This window comes from Anastrepha obliqua, chromosome 4 (genome assembly GCF_027943255.1).
Source record: "Anastrepha obliqua isolate idAnaObli1 chromosome 4, idAnaObli1_1.0, whole genome shotgun sequence".
In the NCBI taxonomy this organism is placed as follows: Eukaryota; Metazoa; Arthropoda; class Insecta; order Diptera; family Tephritidae; genus Anastrepha; species Anastrepha obliqua.
In genome coordinates, this window is record NC_072895.1 from 23484163 (window position 1) to 23501682 (window position 17520).

Genomic DNA, 17520 nt, shown 5'->3' on the forward strand with positions numbered 1-17520 from the left:
GAATGAGGTACCTCCAAAACATGCATTCTGAATGCCGTAACCGCTTCTTCAGGTGTCGAAAAACGTTGACCTCTCAGTTTGTTTTTTACGTACGGGAATAAAAAGAAGTCATTCGGTGCCAAGTCAGGACTATACAGCGGATGACCCATTAATTCGATGTTTTGGGTGCTCAAAAATTCAGTTGTTTGAGCCGATTTGTAAGACCTCGCATTGTCCTGGTGAAGAGTGATCCGTCTTTGGCGATTGGTTTTCCTAATTTCTTGGAAGACAACTGGCAAACAAATGGTTGTGTACCACTCAGAATTTACTGTTCTGCGTTGTTATAGTGGTACGGTTGCGACATGTCTAGTTTTTCCGAAAAAACAGGCGACCATTTGCTTGGAAGTGCTTCGTAAGCGAACAACTTTTCTTGGATTTGGCTCATCTTGAAACACCCATGCAGTCGACTGCTGTTTACTTTCGGAGTCATACGCATAAATTCATGATTAATCATCTGTCACGATGTCATAGACGTATTTCGAAGCCCCGCGATCGTATTTTTTGAGCGTTTCCTTCGACCAATCGACACGAGCCTTTTTTTGAGCGATTGACAAATTGTGTGGGATCCAGCGCGAACAAAGTTTTTTGACAGTCAAATGTTTATGCAATATTGAATGTATGCTGGTCCCACTAATGCCTAAGATTGTCTCAATCTCACGATAGGTCACATGACGATCTTGCAATATCAGTTCGCGTACAGCATCAATGGTTTTCGGAACAACAACTGATTTTGGACGACCTTCACGAGCTACGACCACGATTGAATTCACCATACCATCGATAAACACTGGTCCTTGATGAAGCTTCATCGCCAAAAAATGAATTAGGTTCATCCATGCAATGTTGCTGAGTTAATCCACGTCGAAAGTTGTAAAAAATAATCGCACGAAAATGTTCACGATTTAATTCCATTTTTGGACCGAGATGAATCTTTTAAGTTACAGTAAACAACACAAATAGCGCTGGTATTTCAAAACGTTCTGAGTACGTAAAAGCCAAAAAATGTCAAACTTTGCGATACAGCTGTCAGTTGCCAGATTGCAACACCAGGGTTGCCAAATCCCGAAATATAAAAGGCACCCCTCGAATTTCGCATGTGTTTACTACACAAATGTCAAAACAGAACTGACATTAGGGGCCAAGCGCAAAATTTATAGAGTTTTCTGATAGGAGGATTACTTTAACGCCACCTGTTAAAACGTTCCAAGGAGTAGGAGCAGGAATAGTGGGGCCTAGAGCACACAAATCCCTAACACTAAGTACAGACACCACGATTTTCCATGCGGAGCTCTTCGCCATAATGGAAACAGTGGAAAGAAGGGTCGATAAAGGAAAAATTAAAATACTTTGGGACAACCAATCGAATCTCAAAGCCTTGAATAGCTTCACATTCAAGTCAAAGGTCCTAAGAGAGTGTAGCAATGCACTCAACTAATTGGCCACTCATAATCGAGTCTCACTGATTTGGGTACCAGAACATGGTGGACACGAAGGAAACGTAAAGGCAGACTTGTATGCCAAGAAAGGGACAGAATGGCTATTTATTGGACTAACCCCATTTTTCGACTTTAACAAAAATAATATAAAACAGGAAACCTAAAAATGGATCCAAACTAAAATAAGGGAACAGTTTAGCGGCACAAACGGCCTTAATCACTCCAAAAAAATTTTGAATTTCAATGCCAACAGAGCCAAATCCGCTCCAATCCTATATAAAAAAAGGCCGCAGATTACTCTGTGGAGCATTTACAGTTCACTTTGCCCGTAATAAACAATTTAACACAATAAGATTATCTAGTACAAGATCATGCAGGTTCTGCTGTGATCAAGAAGAGTCTATGGAACACTTAAGCACCAACTGTGAGGCATTAGGCCACAGGAGACACAGAATATCCTGGGCTCGTACCTACTAGTGGAGGAAGACCTACAATTGTTCCCTCCTAAGGAGCTGGTTCGATTCCTCGGTATACTAAATAATTACAATTAAGTAATTAGGGGCGCACAATAGCTCAAACTGGTCGCAGTGCATAAGGCCTTAGCCCAACCCGTGCAATCATTACCATTATCATCTCATCAGTATTCCTGATATTTGTTCTAGCAAAACCATTCGATGTAAACTTTTTCCTCTCCATGCGCCGTCAGGTTCTCGCACTGGCGGCAACTCTTCTTATCCATAATAATAATGTAATAATAGCGATATTAATTACAGTTTTGATGATTGCTAATAAAAATAATAATAATATGTGTACACACTCGTAAATGCTAGGTATGCATTTCAACACTTTTGTGCATTTTAGTACCGTAATTAGCTCCTTATTTTACGGGTGCAACATTTACCTTTCGTTATGTTAATTATTTCATTACACTTCAAGTCCTTTGGGGCCAATTAAAACGTGTTCGACTAAGTAGTAATAATCAAATTTGCTTTGTGTCATTGCTGTTGTTGATTTCTAACCCCGCGTGAAGCTTTTCCAACCCACTTGCATATAATAAATGCTGTAAGACGACCAAGTAGGAAAGTTTTTTGATGGACTACTTTCATATTCAGTGGAAATAGTGAAGTTTTCTGCCCCTCTTCCGCGTCAGTTTTGAACTTCCAACCACGATTAGTTGGCGTTAGTCGGCACTTCTCTCACTTCACACTGGTTGTCATGTTTTAGTTGGCTGAGCTTTTATATTTTTACTAACTTCATATCGTCGAAGAGCGCGTACAGCTGTTAGATCTACCTGAGTCAGTATTTGCTTTCAATGGTGTCTGTAAGTCGACATAAATATTATTGCCTCGAATATTTCAAAAGGTCAAGTAAAGGGACGAAATACTTAGTAGTTCACTCTGGACTGCTTTTTGTGTTTTTGACTAAGATACCCAAAATTACTTTGGTTGATTAGAGCAAAGCAAAGTTAGATTTCCTGCGTAGTACAGCTTTCGTGAATGCAGTTTTCATTTCGTTCATGCTGTTGTGCTATATAACCATACTAAATTTTTCTGTTTTGAATATTTTGCCTCAATTTTTCATCCTTCATATTTTCATATCCAATCGTCATCCTATGCACCTCTAGTGGTGTTTTAGCGAGAGATATAGCTCACTAAAGGCATATAAAATTTTTTTAATTTTCAAAATTTTTCACTACAGATTGGCGTCTTTAGACAGTCAGGAGAACGTAAAGCAAACCTCAAAGATGGTTCCAGAATATAAAAAACAGCTCTGCGACAGAATAATTTTGTTTTATATGGATTCCAGAACACTGCTGTTTTAAAAAAAATTAAATTGCCAATGAATTGGTCAGCTACGTATTCGCAGGGTAGGTGATTAGCCTACCAGTCCTAAATAGTGGGGATGCCCACCTGTCGTTGCTTAGGAACAACGCCTTCTAAACAGTTAGCGCCATCTGTGATTAATATTTTTCTGCCAGAAGGATCATACAGACGGTTGAAGACTTCACTAAATTTGGTGTGTATTTGCTATTACCGCGATTGCCCGTTTTCTCTTGCTGGCGCCACTGATGCAATGTGTAAATGTGTCTTTTTCTTTTTGTTTGTTGTTTGTTTTAGCAGTGTGTGTGTCAAGCCCGAACAAAAAAGGGTCGAACTTTCTTCTAAAACTTGGCAAAAAAGACGTTCGGCTGGTGGTCCGTATTATTACAGGACACCACCCATTGGGTCAGCATATGACCACCATTGGAATCTTTGAGGACCAGATTTGCCTGTTTTGCTTAGTGGAGGCGGATAGCACTGAACATTTTCTCTATGAATGTCCTGCCTTACTAGAGCTTGGCTACGAAGTTTGTCTACCGATGTCATGAGAATGAGTAAAATTTATTCTGTCAAACTGGATTTGTCAAAGAATGTGGAAAATTCTCACAGGACTAGCAATCTCTGTCTCTGTCCCGTCTCTGTCTCTGTCTCTGTCTCTGTCTCTCTCTCTGTCTCTGTCTCTCTCTCTGTCTCTGCCTCTGACTCTGTCTCTGTCACCTCTGATAATAAACTAAAAAAACAAAAATTTTGAAACTTTTTTCCATAGCTTAAATCAATTCACCCCATCACTCCAACTTGTAAAATTTTTTATAAAAAGTGAAAAGGGTTGAGTTCGATTTTTTTTTATAATTTTTAATAAACTAAAAAAATAAACAGTTTTGAAAATTTTTTTCCACAGCTTAAATCAATTCACATCCCACCTTTAAAAGTATTTTATAAGAAAATAGAAAATGTTGGATTACGTTTTTTTTATTATTTTCAGTAAAATAAAAAAATAAAAAGTTTGAAAAATGTTTTTCCTCAGCTTTAGCCAATTCACCCTGTCACTCCAACTGGGAATTTTTTTTATAAAAAATTTTGACGATTTTCTTTTATAATTCTTATAACATTTCTAAATTTGCAATAAAAAAAATCTTAAAAAGTTTTAAAAGTTTTTTTTCTTAGGTTTAGCCAATTCATCGTTTGGGCCCACCTTCAAAATGTTTTTTATGAAAAATAAAAAGCGTTGCATTAAACTAAAAAAACCAATGTTGTGAAAATTTTTTTCCTCAGCTTTAGCCAATTTACAGTATAACTCACCCTTCAAAAGTTTTTCAATTCGATTTTTTTATAACTTTCTTAACAATTTTAAGAATTAATAAAAGTTTTGAAAAATAATTTACTCAACTCCATCGTTTCGCCCCTCTTTGAAAATGTTTCACAAAAAATTACAAAATTTTATTTGTTTTTTTTTCATAATTTTTATAACTTTTATTAAATTTTATAAAACTACATACAAAATATTTTTTTGTTTTTTCATTTCTCATATATACAAAAACAATTATCGTATAAAAATTAACTATAATTAATTAAATAAAAAAATATATAAAATTTATACAAAAGTTGTAGCGCAGCCAGGTGGTAAATATTTAAAATTTTCAATGAACGGTTGAAACAGAAAGAGCTAACGATCAGCTAAGAACTATTTCATAAATTTGCGGATAAATTGGAAAAAAGAAAAAAAATAGTTAAAGCATTTTGAACAAAAAACCAACACAAAACAGTTCTTATAAATAATAAAAATAATTTTTTTTTGTGAACACCAAAGTAACAAATCCACTAACTGGTTGGCTGGTCTTACAGAAATAATAACTAAAGATGTGTGGAATAATTTTGAAAACAGAATACGAGTAGCTGCTGGGGATGATTTCTGAATTTGAAGATCCTCAAGTTAATCTAACTTTCATGTTATGTATGTGTGTGTGTGTGCGAAATAATCGGGTGCAACCCTCCTGGTCTGGGTGTGCTCTGCTCCTCGAAAGCGGCTTGCTTTCTGCTCATTCGGGTAGTGATTTAAATTTGTCTTGCATAAAATGGCTTTATTTCGCACATTTGAGTGGCACATTTGATTGCAGCGCGCAACGCTCATCTTCGAGTCTTCTGCATCATTGTCTCCAGCACGCTGGGATCGAGTGTTGATGCGTGTTCCAAGTCCTCAGAGCTGGCATTCTCCTCGGCCACATTAACGAATGCGCTGGAGAGTTCACCATTCAGTTTGTTCACTGCACCCGTGGAAATGTCGTACATGAAGATCTCTTGCTCGGCATCATCGCTGGATCTGTGGAGTGAATGAGAAATTACAAATTAAGAGGGTTCACAAGTAGATAAGTAGACAATAGTTAAGCAATGGTACAAATAATATCTTTTAAAAGGAAAATCAGGATTTTTGTTATTCTTCTTTCCGACTTCCTACGGGCATCAGGTTCCTTTCGCAAAATTTTTTTTACATTATGACTATCATTAACACAATCACTGTGAAAAGATTTGTAGTCTTCCGGATGCCATTCGAATCCAAAAAGCCCTACTAAAAGATCACTCAAACGGCATTAGTACCCTGAAAAAGCCAGATGGAAGCTACACAAGAAATCCAGAGGAAACCAGTCAACTTCTGCTGGACACTCACTTCCCTGGATCACTTGTGCTAGACGAGATCTCTGTACCGGCAGAAACTACTACATCTGCGGGTGCTGAGAACTTAAAACTAGCAAACAAGCTATTCCATGAAAAGCGGGTACAATGGGCGATATCAACATTCAGTCCATACAAATCTCCTGGTCCTGATGGGATATTCCCCTGTCTCTTACAGCAGGGTGCACACCATATTATCCCTAATTTGACCAGGCTATACAAAGCAAGCTTACTGCTAGGATATTTGCCTACAAAATGGGCTGAGGTTAAGGTCGTATTTATTCCAAAGGTAGGGGAAAAACCCGAACAATTGCCTAAATCATACAGACCAATTAGTCTCAGCTCATTTTTCCTCAAAACAATGGAAAAGATAGTCGATCAGTATATTAGGGAATACAATCTAGCTAAATTCCCACTGCATCGACTTCAATTTGCCTATCAACAGGGAAAATCCACTGAGACTGCAATACACAGCCTGGTAACAGTTATAGAAAAGGCTATTGAGTCCAAACAGATAGCTCTATGTGCATTTATTGACATATCAGGAGCTTTTGATAACACCTCCTATGAGGCAATCTATAATGCCCTATATCTAAAGGAGGTACCTGAACCCATCACTAGATGGATAATATTCATGCTGAAATCTAGGACGATCAGCACTGAACTAGGAGGAACATTCAAATCGATTAAAGCCACAAGAGGTTGCCCTCAAGGTGGCGTACTCTCACCTCTTCTGTGGACTCTAGTCATAGATGAACTTCTCCACAAACTGAATAACCTAGGATTTCACACTCAGGGTTACGCTGATGACCTAGTAGTTTATGTATTAGGCTGGCATGAGGAAACCATTTCGGATCGCATGCAGCAAGCCCTTACAATAATAAACAAATGGTGCACGGAAAAAAGGCTCTCCATCAACCCATCCAAAACAACTCTTGTACCGTTTACTAGGAGAAGGAACATAAATCTCAAATGTCCGACCCTTAATAGAACAACACTTGAACTCTCGACAGAAGCGAACTATCTTGGCGTTAGTCTTGACAAAACGCTTACGTGGAACTCCCATATTGAGAGAGTTACTTCAAAAGCCACAAGGGCATTCTTTGCCTGTACAAGGCTTTTCGGCAAGACATGGGGACTAAGCCCTAGAATGACCTTCTGGACATTCACCACAGTTGTAAAACCCATAGTCACCTATGCATCTTTAGCATGGTGGCCCAAGGTCAAGCAAAGAAAGGCGGCAAACGAATTAAGCAAACTGCATCGCCTGGTATGTGTTGGCATTACAGGGGCTATGAAAACGTGTCCCACGGATGCATTGGGTGTGCTCCTGAACATACCACCGCTTCCAATTCTAATTGAAAGGGAAGCTCGCTCGAGTGCCTTAAGACTAAAAGGTATATCTGAACTTAAAAGTGGGAATATGAAAGGACATTTAAAGATCTTAGAAGACTTCCTACACAGTCCCATTCTTCATAGGGATGATATACTATCACCCAAACCAATACTCTTCAGGAACTTCCAAGTTATAATCAATGAACGAACAGACTGGAGAACTAACTCTATCACTTTCAGACCTGGCTCCCAGCTATGGTTTACTGATGGGTCCAAATTGGAAAATGGTAGAACAGGGGCAGGAATCAATGGGCCCAAATTCAAAAAATCGATTCCGATGGGATCCTACCCAACTATATTCCAGGCAGAAATACATGCCATCGAAATATGTGTGAGAGAATGCCTTAGAAGGAAAATGAGAGGTACTCACATCTACATACTTTCAGATAGCCAAGCGGCTCTAAAAGCCCTTCTATCAACAACTATCACCTCTAAATTGGTAAATGATTGCCTAAACCTTCTAAATACGTTAGGAAACCTCAACACAGTAACACTATGTTGGATTCCGGGACATGAAGGACATGAGGGAAATGAAATGGCTGATGACCTTGCAAAACAAGGAGCAAATATGCAACTTACTGGTCCTGAGCCTTTCTGTGGACTAACAAAAGGCCACATAAATGAATTCCTTAGTAAATGGGAAGAAAGAAAACTTGCCGCACACTGGCTAAACTGTGCCGGTCAGCGTCAAGCTAAACTATTCATAAGTCCCAACAAAGGAATATCTGACAAACTTCTCTCACTAAACAGAGTAGATCTGCGTCTTTTAACTGGATACCTTACAGGTCACTGCAGCCTGAGGTACCATCTAAATAATATTGGTCTATCCGAGACCAATGTCTGCCGCTTTTGCGAAATGGACATAGAAAGCTCAGAACATGTGCTTTGTGAATGTCCTGCGTTGGGCAGACAAAGACTTCACCACCTTGGTGGTACCGTAGTATCTCCATGCAATCTTTGGAACAACAAACCCAAAACTGTGCTAAAATTTCTAAAAAGCCTAAAACTCTAGGGTTACAAAATAGGCCTTCACAATAGATCAATTCTGGTCGCAGTGCGTAATGGCCTTCTAATAATAATAATTAACTCACGCTTTCCTAATTCCAAGGCAGGTGTACAATCTTTAGACCCGGTCCAAAAGAAAGAAATTTTTTTCAAAAGAAAGAAACTTTTTTTTCAGAGCCACGAGTATCGGACGACTCCTACTCTGGCGCTCAACGCAATGTTAAATGTGGTACCCGTAGATATCGCAGGCAAAATTGCCGCTACACGTACCGCAATCAGACTGAGGGGCTGGAGCTATAAGCTCAACCTCACTTATGGGCACTCACGCATCCCTAGAAACTTTCGAGTTCATCCCTCTGTCAACAGACCAATGTATACCCTAGTTTAGTCCAACTGGAAAATTCTCCACTCACATCCCGTCAAGGAAAGAGTGGACGGAGGGCTACACTTGGGGGCCGGCCTGGTGAACTTGTTCACGGATGGATCGAAGTTGGAAGGAAAGGCTGGCGGAGGAGTCTTTTGCGAAGGGCTCCCCATCAGACTAAAATTCAGGTTACCGGACCACTGCAGTGTGTTCCAGGCAGAGGTAGCCGCAATCAAGGAGGCAGCTGATTGGCTGCTTAAATGCGTACTAACAGTCAAGAAAGTAAATATTTACTCCGAAAGCCAAGCCGCAATAAGGGCCCTCGGGTCTATGACGGTGCATTCGGAATTGGTCAAGGAATGCGTGACCTCGCTTTCGACTGCGTCCGAATTCTTTGACATCAGCCTCATCTGGGTTCCCGTCACAGCGACATTGCGGGAAACTGTGAGGCGGATGAGCTGGCCAGACAAGGGACATGTGAGGTGATTTCCCCGCGGAGGGAGAAAATTGGGATCTCCCTGACTACCTGCGGTCTGCTCCTGGAAAGATGGGCATCGCGCCAACTCAGCGAGCGCTGGGCAAATACACAAACGTGTAAAGTCGTGAAATCCTTCTGGCCACGTGTGGACCGGAGGCGCTCGGGCGAGCTTCTGAGGCTCTCTAATCTCGTGGGTTCTCTCACAGGACACAATGCGCGAGGAATGCATGCTGTGAGACTTGGAATCACCTCGAGTCCTTTTTGCGCTGGATGTATGGAAGATGAAGTGGAATCATCTCAGCACCTTTTCCTCAGCTGCCTGCTGATATAGCTGGCGCTGACATTAAAAATCTGATGAATTTCATCAGCAGCATAAAGCGGTTAACGCAAACATAGTCATCGTTCGTAATCCGCACGCTCCTAACCATTCCATCACCTCTCCCCGTCCTCTCCCTGTACCTCACTTCCTTGACAATGGTATCACAAAGGACGAATCCTTCTTCGTCCAAGTGTGCTCACTCCCTGGGCAACCATACCAACCTAACCTAACCTAACGAGTATCCGGTTTTTATATATTTGTTGACGATAATTGAATTCATGAAAGGTTCGTTTGATAATAACAAATAGGAGCTTTTCAAAAATAACTGTCTGGCAACCCCTGGAGCATCATTGATCTTCTTTCTAGCATCAGCAGGAAAAATACTCAACCTATAAAAACAGTCCACGGCATTGGTTGCACAGGAATGCCGGGCAGCCCCAAATGATATTAGTGTCGTATTCAAGGTCAGCCTCATTTGGGTTTCGGAGCACAAAGATATTGAGGGAAATTGTAAAGCCGATGAGCTAGCCAGGAAAGTCTTCAACGGCTCTGTGATAAAAGTACCATTGGAATACCTTTGGCCACGAGTAAACTAATTATAAAAAACAACATTATCCAAGAGGCCAATAGGTCATGGAGCGGTGAAGATACATGTGTAACAGCTAGGCTACTACGGCTGCAAATAAACAAGTAAAGGACAAAGGAATTGCTTAGCCTCTCACGAGACGATATCTCGAAGGTCATGGCTTGTGTCACCGGTCATTGGCTATTTGGCAGGCATTCCTCGAGAATAGGAGTTTTCTCCCATGAATATTGCAGAAGTTGTAGAGATGAGGAAGAGGAAGAGGAAGAGGAAGAAACAGTTGAGCACTTCCTTTGCAATTATCCAGCCCCAGCTAAAATCAGAGCAGGTTGTCTAGGTAAATACTATTTCAATTCTCTTACAGAGCTGTCTGGCGTGGGTTTGGGATCAATTCTACGTTTCATAAGAGCTACAAAATGCTTCCACGAAGAAAAGTTAATGGGGTTCCCGTACAGCACAATGGTATGACAAAGGACTTATAAGGTCTAAGTGAGTTGGTCGTGTAGACCGACTACCACCATAACCTAACCTAACCTAAAACATTCCATACGCTGCTGATGGTTAATTCGCCATCTTCCTTCCAAATATAATCAGTAAAATCACTACTGAGTTTACTCAAATTAACTTCGATGACTTGATCCAGAAATTTAATAAAACCTATTACAAAATTGAATTTCTCGAAAAAACATTCATTCGATCATTCATTCCAATACTTACTTCGCTACGAGCAGTACCACCGATTGCTGTTCCACATCGGTACGCGCTTCCTTCTCCAACCAGCGTTTGAAATTCTCTTTAGTGGGCTTCTTGACCAAAGTTTTGATAAGATCGCCACCAAGAAACTTTACTTCTTTATCATCGACTGCTGTTTCGCGTTCACTGCGCCTTTCGTTGGCATTACTGGCTGCTAAACTTGTCGGTGGCTGTGCTTCTACAGGCGCCAAAACCACGACACTCACCACCTTCTTGCCACGCAACTCTTCACTGTCCGGTAGAGGGAACTGAGCGCCATTAATTTTCAGTGGCAAATAACGATTATACTGCCGTTCGGCCAAATCAACTGGTGGCACCACAGTAGCATCGGTCTTGATATACTTTTCCGAAACACTCTTCTCATTGTCGGCATCAAAATGCACCACTTTCACATCTACACCCTGTTTATGTGGCAAAGCATTAGACTGCTTGACGCGTTCGATATCCTTTTCGCTAAGCGAGACTTGGTCACCGTTGGGCTTCACAACGGTAACGACCTTTTTGGATGCAGAAATCTGTGCCGCACCACCGGCACCATAAAAGTGCTGTAAATGTTCGGCGGGCAGGTTTTCCAATGCCACATCGCCCACTTTATCGTAGTCCAACACGGAAATGTCTGCGTTGTTGAGCACGCCAGATGAGAGTAGCTGCTGACGCAGATCATCGGGCACTTCGTCCGGCAGTTGGAGTAGAGTTTGAGAGGCCTTAGCGTTCTTGGTGTTATCGACAGCGTTCTGTGCGCTCTGTTGTGCGCTCTGCTGTGCGCTGCTGCTGCTCGCGGTGGAGGCTTGCCCATAATTGGAGCTGGTACTAGCCTGAGTGGCTGGTAGGTAGGGTTTGTCATTACCAGACGCCACTTGCGTTCCAAAACTGAATTGACTTATGGGCGCCTTTTCTTCATTGCGACGTTGTTCAAGTTCTTTGAAGACATCCGAGTGGAACGTAGAGACGCTGAATTGCGGTGAGCTGCCTACAGCAGCGTTGGGTACAGTTGAGGAGATTAGACTACCAGCGGACTGTCTTGGCTGTTGTACGTAATTGCTTGTGGACTGCGCCTGTAAAGAGGACGAACTGGCTAGCACTTTTGAGGCGCCTGCTTGTTGCTGATACTGGCTGGAATGGTACTGATTATAAGCATTCGGTGGCATAGGCGTCACAATCATAACCTTCTCGCCGTCAGTGGTTTGGGCGTATAACGGTGGAGCGGGCGTCGTTGTGGGGTAGGCGGGTTGGTGACTGTTATGTGCGGTGACAAAATTGCTGAACTGTTGTTGTTGCTGTTGCTGCTGCTGAGCGTGTGTCTGACTCTGCGACGCTTGCAACGCTGAGGCGGTGACATAGTGCCCATTCGAAGAAAGTGGTGCGGAGCCAGTATTTCCATTAGCGTAGCTTGAGCTCGCATGGCTCTGCTGCTGCTGATGTTGTTGTTGGTAGGACTGCTGGGCATGACTTGGCGCTGGTGTGGGTCCCAAATGGGGCGCTGGAATATCGTGCAACACCTGATTCTGTGTTTGGAAGCCCACATTGCCAAAGCCATTGTACTGTCCACTGTTACTGTGGCCACCGCCGATTGGCAACTCAATGGTCTCCGTAATATGTTGCTCATATTTCGGTATGGACTTGAGGAGCTCAGTTTCCTTCGAAGATTGTACGCCGAAGTAATTGTGGATAGATTTAAGCGGATCTGATGACTGCAGTGAAGCAGTTGTTGGTCCGTGAACGCCAGCCGCGCTACTTTGTTGGCTCTGGAAACTTGGTTTCTGACTTTGTTGGCTTTTCAGTTGAGTTTTATAAGATTGCTGATGCGTTTCTTGTTGAGCCTGCTGATTAGACTGTTGTTGGACCGGCTGATAGGACGACTGTTGTTGCTGCTGCTGCTGTTGCTGTTGCGGCTGGTAACGGCTTGAGGCTAATTTCTGTGTCAGCAGCTGCGAGTGCGAATGCGATTGTTGGGATTGTTTAAAGTAATTGCCGTTACTACTGCTGCTGGCTGCATGGCTACCACTGCTACTGCTGCCGCTATTCCCGTTCGATGGTATCGACTGGGGTGAGGGCAATGTAAAGGTCGGCTGTTGTACGAATTGTGGTTGACGGTTGAATTGGAAAGGCTGTTGTGAATGGTAGTTTTGTTGATGTTTCGCTGGTTGTGGGTGCTGTTGTTGCTGATAGTGGTGCTGTTGCTGTTGCGCAGATTGGTAGTTGGTGTTCTCCAACTTCGCGGGTATCGGCACTTGTTTAATGTGTGGCTGCGCCGGTACCAGGGTGGGACGGAATTTAACAGGGTGATAAGGAGCACCTGATTGACGAGCGGGCAGCTCTTGAATCTTTGGTGGTGCTGTGGGGAAGAAAACCGGCTGCTTCACGGGTGCAGCAGTAGGTTTTTGGAAGAGGCTACTGAAGAACGTCTGCTGCTGGTTACTGGACTGATGTTGGTATTGTTGATTTTGGTTTGAGAAAAAGTGGCCTTGCGGCGAGCTCGAAGCACCGAATGTTTTGCGATATTGTGACTGTGCTTGTGGGATCTGTTGCAATGTGGGTACAGGTGCCTGGGTGGGTTGTGGTGGTGGTGGTGGTGGTGGTGCGGGAGGTGCAACTACGCTGTTGAAAGTTGAACTAAATTGTGGTCGTTGTTGTTGTAGCTGGTGTTGCTGATGTTGTTGCTGTTGTTGTTGTTGTTGGTGCTGGTATTGCGATTGCTGTTGCTTCTGATAGAAGTTCGTGGGTGGTTGTTGAACCAAAGCGGCTGGTGGACGGAAATAATTACCAGTATGCGGCAATGGCAGCTGTTGCTTCTGTATTTGTGCTTGCTGCTGTTGCTGTTGATGTTGCTGCTGTTGATGTTGCTGCTGTTGATGTTGATGTTGCTGTTGCTGTTGCTGCTGCTGCTGCTGCTGGAAATGCGCTTGCTGGAACGGTCCTGTGAACAGCTGATGATTCGCCCCGGTATGCGATTGACCTTGCGTGCTCACGCCAAAATCTGCTCTGGTATTGTAGGCATCTGCTTTAAAATGTGCCGCTTGTGAATTGCCGCCAACTGGTATGGCCACCACTTCACTTTGTATGCTCTCTGCGTCGGATTCTTCAATTTGATGTCCGGCCTGCGATTTATCCTCGGAACCGAAAGTTACGTGTATGCCACTATTACTATGGTATTTCTCCGAATCAGGATGAATGATAGTGCGCAGCGTTGTGGTCTTGACTGGTGGTGCTGCTGTTGCTGGCACTGGATAGTGTACGATTTCCTCTTCCTCCTCTTCGTCGGTGTCATCGTTGTTGAGCGAGGCGATGGGACTTTCCAAATGAAGTTTGTTGTTCTGGTCCTTCTTGTAGTTAACATAGAAGACGTGCACCTTCTCCTTCTTTTTCTTCGTAACAATGGGTTGTGGTTCGGGTTCAGGTAGAGTATCATTGGAATCTTTAATGATGATTTCAATGATGGGCTCAGGCGCTTCTAGGTATTGTGGATAGTACTGTGGTCCAATGTAGTTGTTTGGGAATTGCGCTGGAGAACGATTGGTAAAACATATTGAAAAACAAATAAAAATTTAATCAAATCAAAAAATATATTTAGCCTATTTTTCACCGTTTCCCTACTTACCAATGGCGTTTTGCCCATTGTAGTAACCACTTTGTGGGTAATACGCTTGACCATCATTCTCGTAGCCAGCGCGCCGACTCGCGATATCCGGATAAAGGTAGCCAGCATTTTCAAAATCGTAAAGTGTACGCTTGCCTCGCTTATCGCTGGCATTCGTAGAGCCGGCAGTTGTTGTCTTTACAGCTTTAGCGCTTCGTGTTGGACTAGCCTTAGTTGCAGACTTCGCTGAGAGTTTTGTGGCTGTTTTCTCATTGTTGCTTTCCAAAGCAGGCTTTGGCGTAGTCGCTGGCTTAGGAGTGGTTGCCTTTACTCGTGTTTTGGAACCAGTCTCGGCTGCTGCTAAGGATACCACAATCCCAATCAACTAAAAAGAAAATAAAGAGAAAATATCAGTTACTTGCGTGGAGGAGGAAGAGGTAGAAAGAAGAAGCAGGTAAGAACTGGAAGATCACATAGTGCGATAATAAAAAATGTCCTTATGCGAGTGATAGAAAAATGTGATATAGTAATATAATTCTGTACAGTTTGCCACTTACTCATCAATTTCTTTTTTTAAAGTACTTAAAAGTTTCAAATTATTAAAGGAAGGAAAGAGTGAAATGATGAGCGCACGGAATTACTTATAAATCGTTCTTTTCTGTGCCTTGCAACAACAAAAAACAGATCACAAGTAATGGGAAAACGTTCCCAGGGAAGATGTTGCCAAGCAATATTCTTCACCTCAATCTCTGATTTTGGTTCCAAGACATGCGAACTTAGAGAGAAATGAAATTGCCGATGAGCTTGCCAAGAACGGATCAACTGGATTGGCCTTAGAGATCTTTTACCCACTCATCAGCATCCCCCTGTCCAGGAATTAAAACACAATTGCACAAGCTATTTTTCAGGAAAGCGCAGAAGAGATGGAACTGCATTTTTTCATGTGCAATTTCGAAAACCCTTTAGCTGCAGTACAATAAACGGAAGAATCAGAAAGTCCTAGGTACTCCACGCCATTCAATTCCCAAACTTGTAGCTGTGCTTGCCAGGCCTCGGACGATCGGCACTCACGCAGAAAATCTGGGTTGACCATTTAATCTCCATTGCAGAAGCTCTGGGGACCTTTCAGAGAAGGAGATACTGTTGAGCACTTTCTCATACATGTCCGGGTTTGACAGCTAGACGATTAAGGTCACCGGATGCTCCTTTGTTCGACAGCCTGGGGCAGTGCACCAACCTAAATCCCACTAATCTTCTCCATTACATCAACAGCTCTAGCAGACTGTAGATATCTGCTTATGGGAGTTATATTGTCTGTTGCAGTCATCGAGTGCTGCAAATTGATCTGGACAACCTTGAGACCAATGTTTACTGGTCATTTTACAGAATATTCGCGTCGTCAAGCTGTATTCCCGTATGCTGCTCTTAGCGGAATTTTTTTTTGTAGAACCGGCGTAGTCAAGTTGAATGCCCGTGAGTAACTCGTTGGCGTCATCGACCTCGCCTTGCTCATCCTCCGGATTTACTGAAAGGAATATCTTCAGTTGCGCTTTCTTCACGGCGAACTGAAGTTTGTTGTCCACTTTTCTCAGTGGATCGATGCTCTCCTCCGAGATTTGAAGAAGGAAGGTACGCTGGTGTTTTGCCAAGCCTCCTCTATTTTGATGCTCCAGCCATACGGCGAATCTCTGAAAAGACCCATGAAAGGAAAATCGACACACACCATCTTTTCATCGACTTCAAAGCTGCATTCGACAGTACCATAAGGAGTTTCCTGTATGCCGCGATGTTTGATTTTGGTATCCTCGCAAAACTTATACGGCTACGGTTGCTCACTACGAGCAGCGCCGTCAGAATTGGGAAGGACCTCTCCGAGCCGTTTTATACCAAACAAGCTATTTCAGACAGGGTGACTCGCTATCGCGTGACTTCTTTAACCTGATGTTGGAGAGGATCGTACGAGCCGCGGAACTTAATCGCTCAGGCACAATTTTTTATAAGAGCGTACAATTGCTGGCGTATGCCGATGATATCGATATCATCGGCCTTAACAACCACGCTGTTAGTTCTCCCTTCTCCAAACTGGATAAAGGGGCAAAACGAATGGGTTTGGTGGTGAACGAGGGCAAAACGAAGTACCCCTTGTCATCAAACGAACAGTCGGCACACTCGCGTATCGGCACCCACGTCACTGCTGACAGCTATAATTTTGAGGTTGTAAAAGACTTCGCATACTTAGGAACCAACACTAATACCGATAACAATGTCAGCCTTGAAATCCAGCGTAGAAGGTCTCTTGCCAACAAGTGCTACTTTGGAGTAAGTAGGTAATTGAGTAGTAAACTCCTCTCTCGACGAACAAAACTAACACTCTACAAAACTCTCATCATGTCCGTCCTAACGTATGGCGCAGAAGCGTGGACGAAGACAACATCGAATGAGGCGACGCTTGGAGTGTTTGAGAGAAAGATTCTGCGCACGATTTTTGGACGCTTGCACGTTGGCAACGACGAATATCGAAGGTGATGGAACAATGAGCTGTATGAGCTTTACGACGACATAGACATAGCCCGGCGAATAAAGATCCAGCGGCTACGCTGACTGGGTCATGTCGTCCGAATGGATACAAACGCTCCGGCTTTGAAAGTATTCGATGCGGTACCAGCTGGTGGTAGTAGAGGAAGAGGAAGGCCTCCTCTGCGTTGGAAAGATCAGGTAGAGAAGAACTTGGCCTCACGTCGTGTGTCCAATTGGCACCGGTTAGCACGAGAAAGAAACGACTGGCGCGCTTTGTTAAACTCGATCAAAATCGCGTAAGCGGTTATCGCGCCAATTAAGAAGAAGAAGAGTCATCCATCAGAACATTGCGGTTGTGTGCTTGCAGGTATGGGATGAACTGGATCAAACGCAGGTGTAAGTGCTTTGAAGTTGATGGGGAGTACTTCGCAGGCGATAATATCACTTTTGAGCAATAAATTACTATTTTGAATTTTCTAAATATATTCCGAGAACTTTTTGATCAAGGTGGGAGTTATATGTGTGCGTATGTGTGTACACTTTTTCGCGCTTTATGTAACAATATGC

The 17520-nt window shown here is 42.8% G+C and overlaps 1 protein-coding gene across 1 annotated transcript in view; it reads right to left on the reverse strand.

Moving 5' to 3' along the window:
* Nucleotides 1-5104: 5104 nt before the first annotated feature.
* Nucleotides 5105-17520, reverse strand: part of LOC129245789 (protein split ends) — a 102116-nt gene continuing 89700 nt past the window's right edge. The window contains exons 3-5 of the mRNA XM_054884178.1: nucleotides 14458-14821; nucleotides 10824-14361; nucleotides 5105-5612 (exon numbers count right to left, since the gene is read on the reverse strand). Of these exons, the coding sequence (XP_054740153.1) occupies nucleotides 5420-5612; nucleotides 10824-14361; nucleotides 14458-14821 (4095 nt within the window). The 3' untranslated portion in view covers nucleotides 5105-5419. The remainder of the gene's footprint in view (nucleotides 5613-10823; nucleotides 14362-14457; nucleotides 14822-17520) is intronic.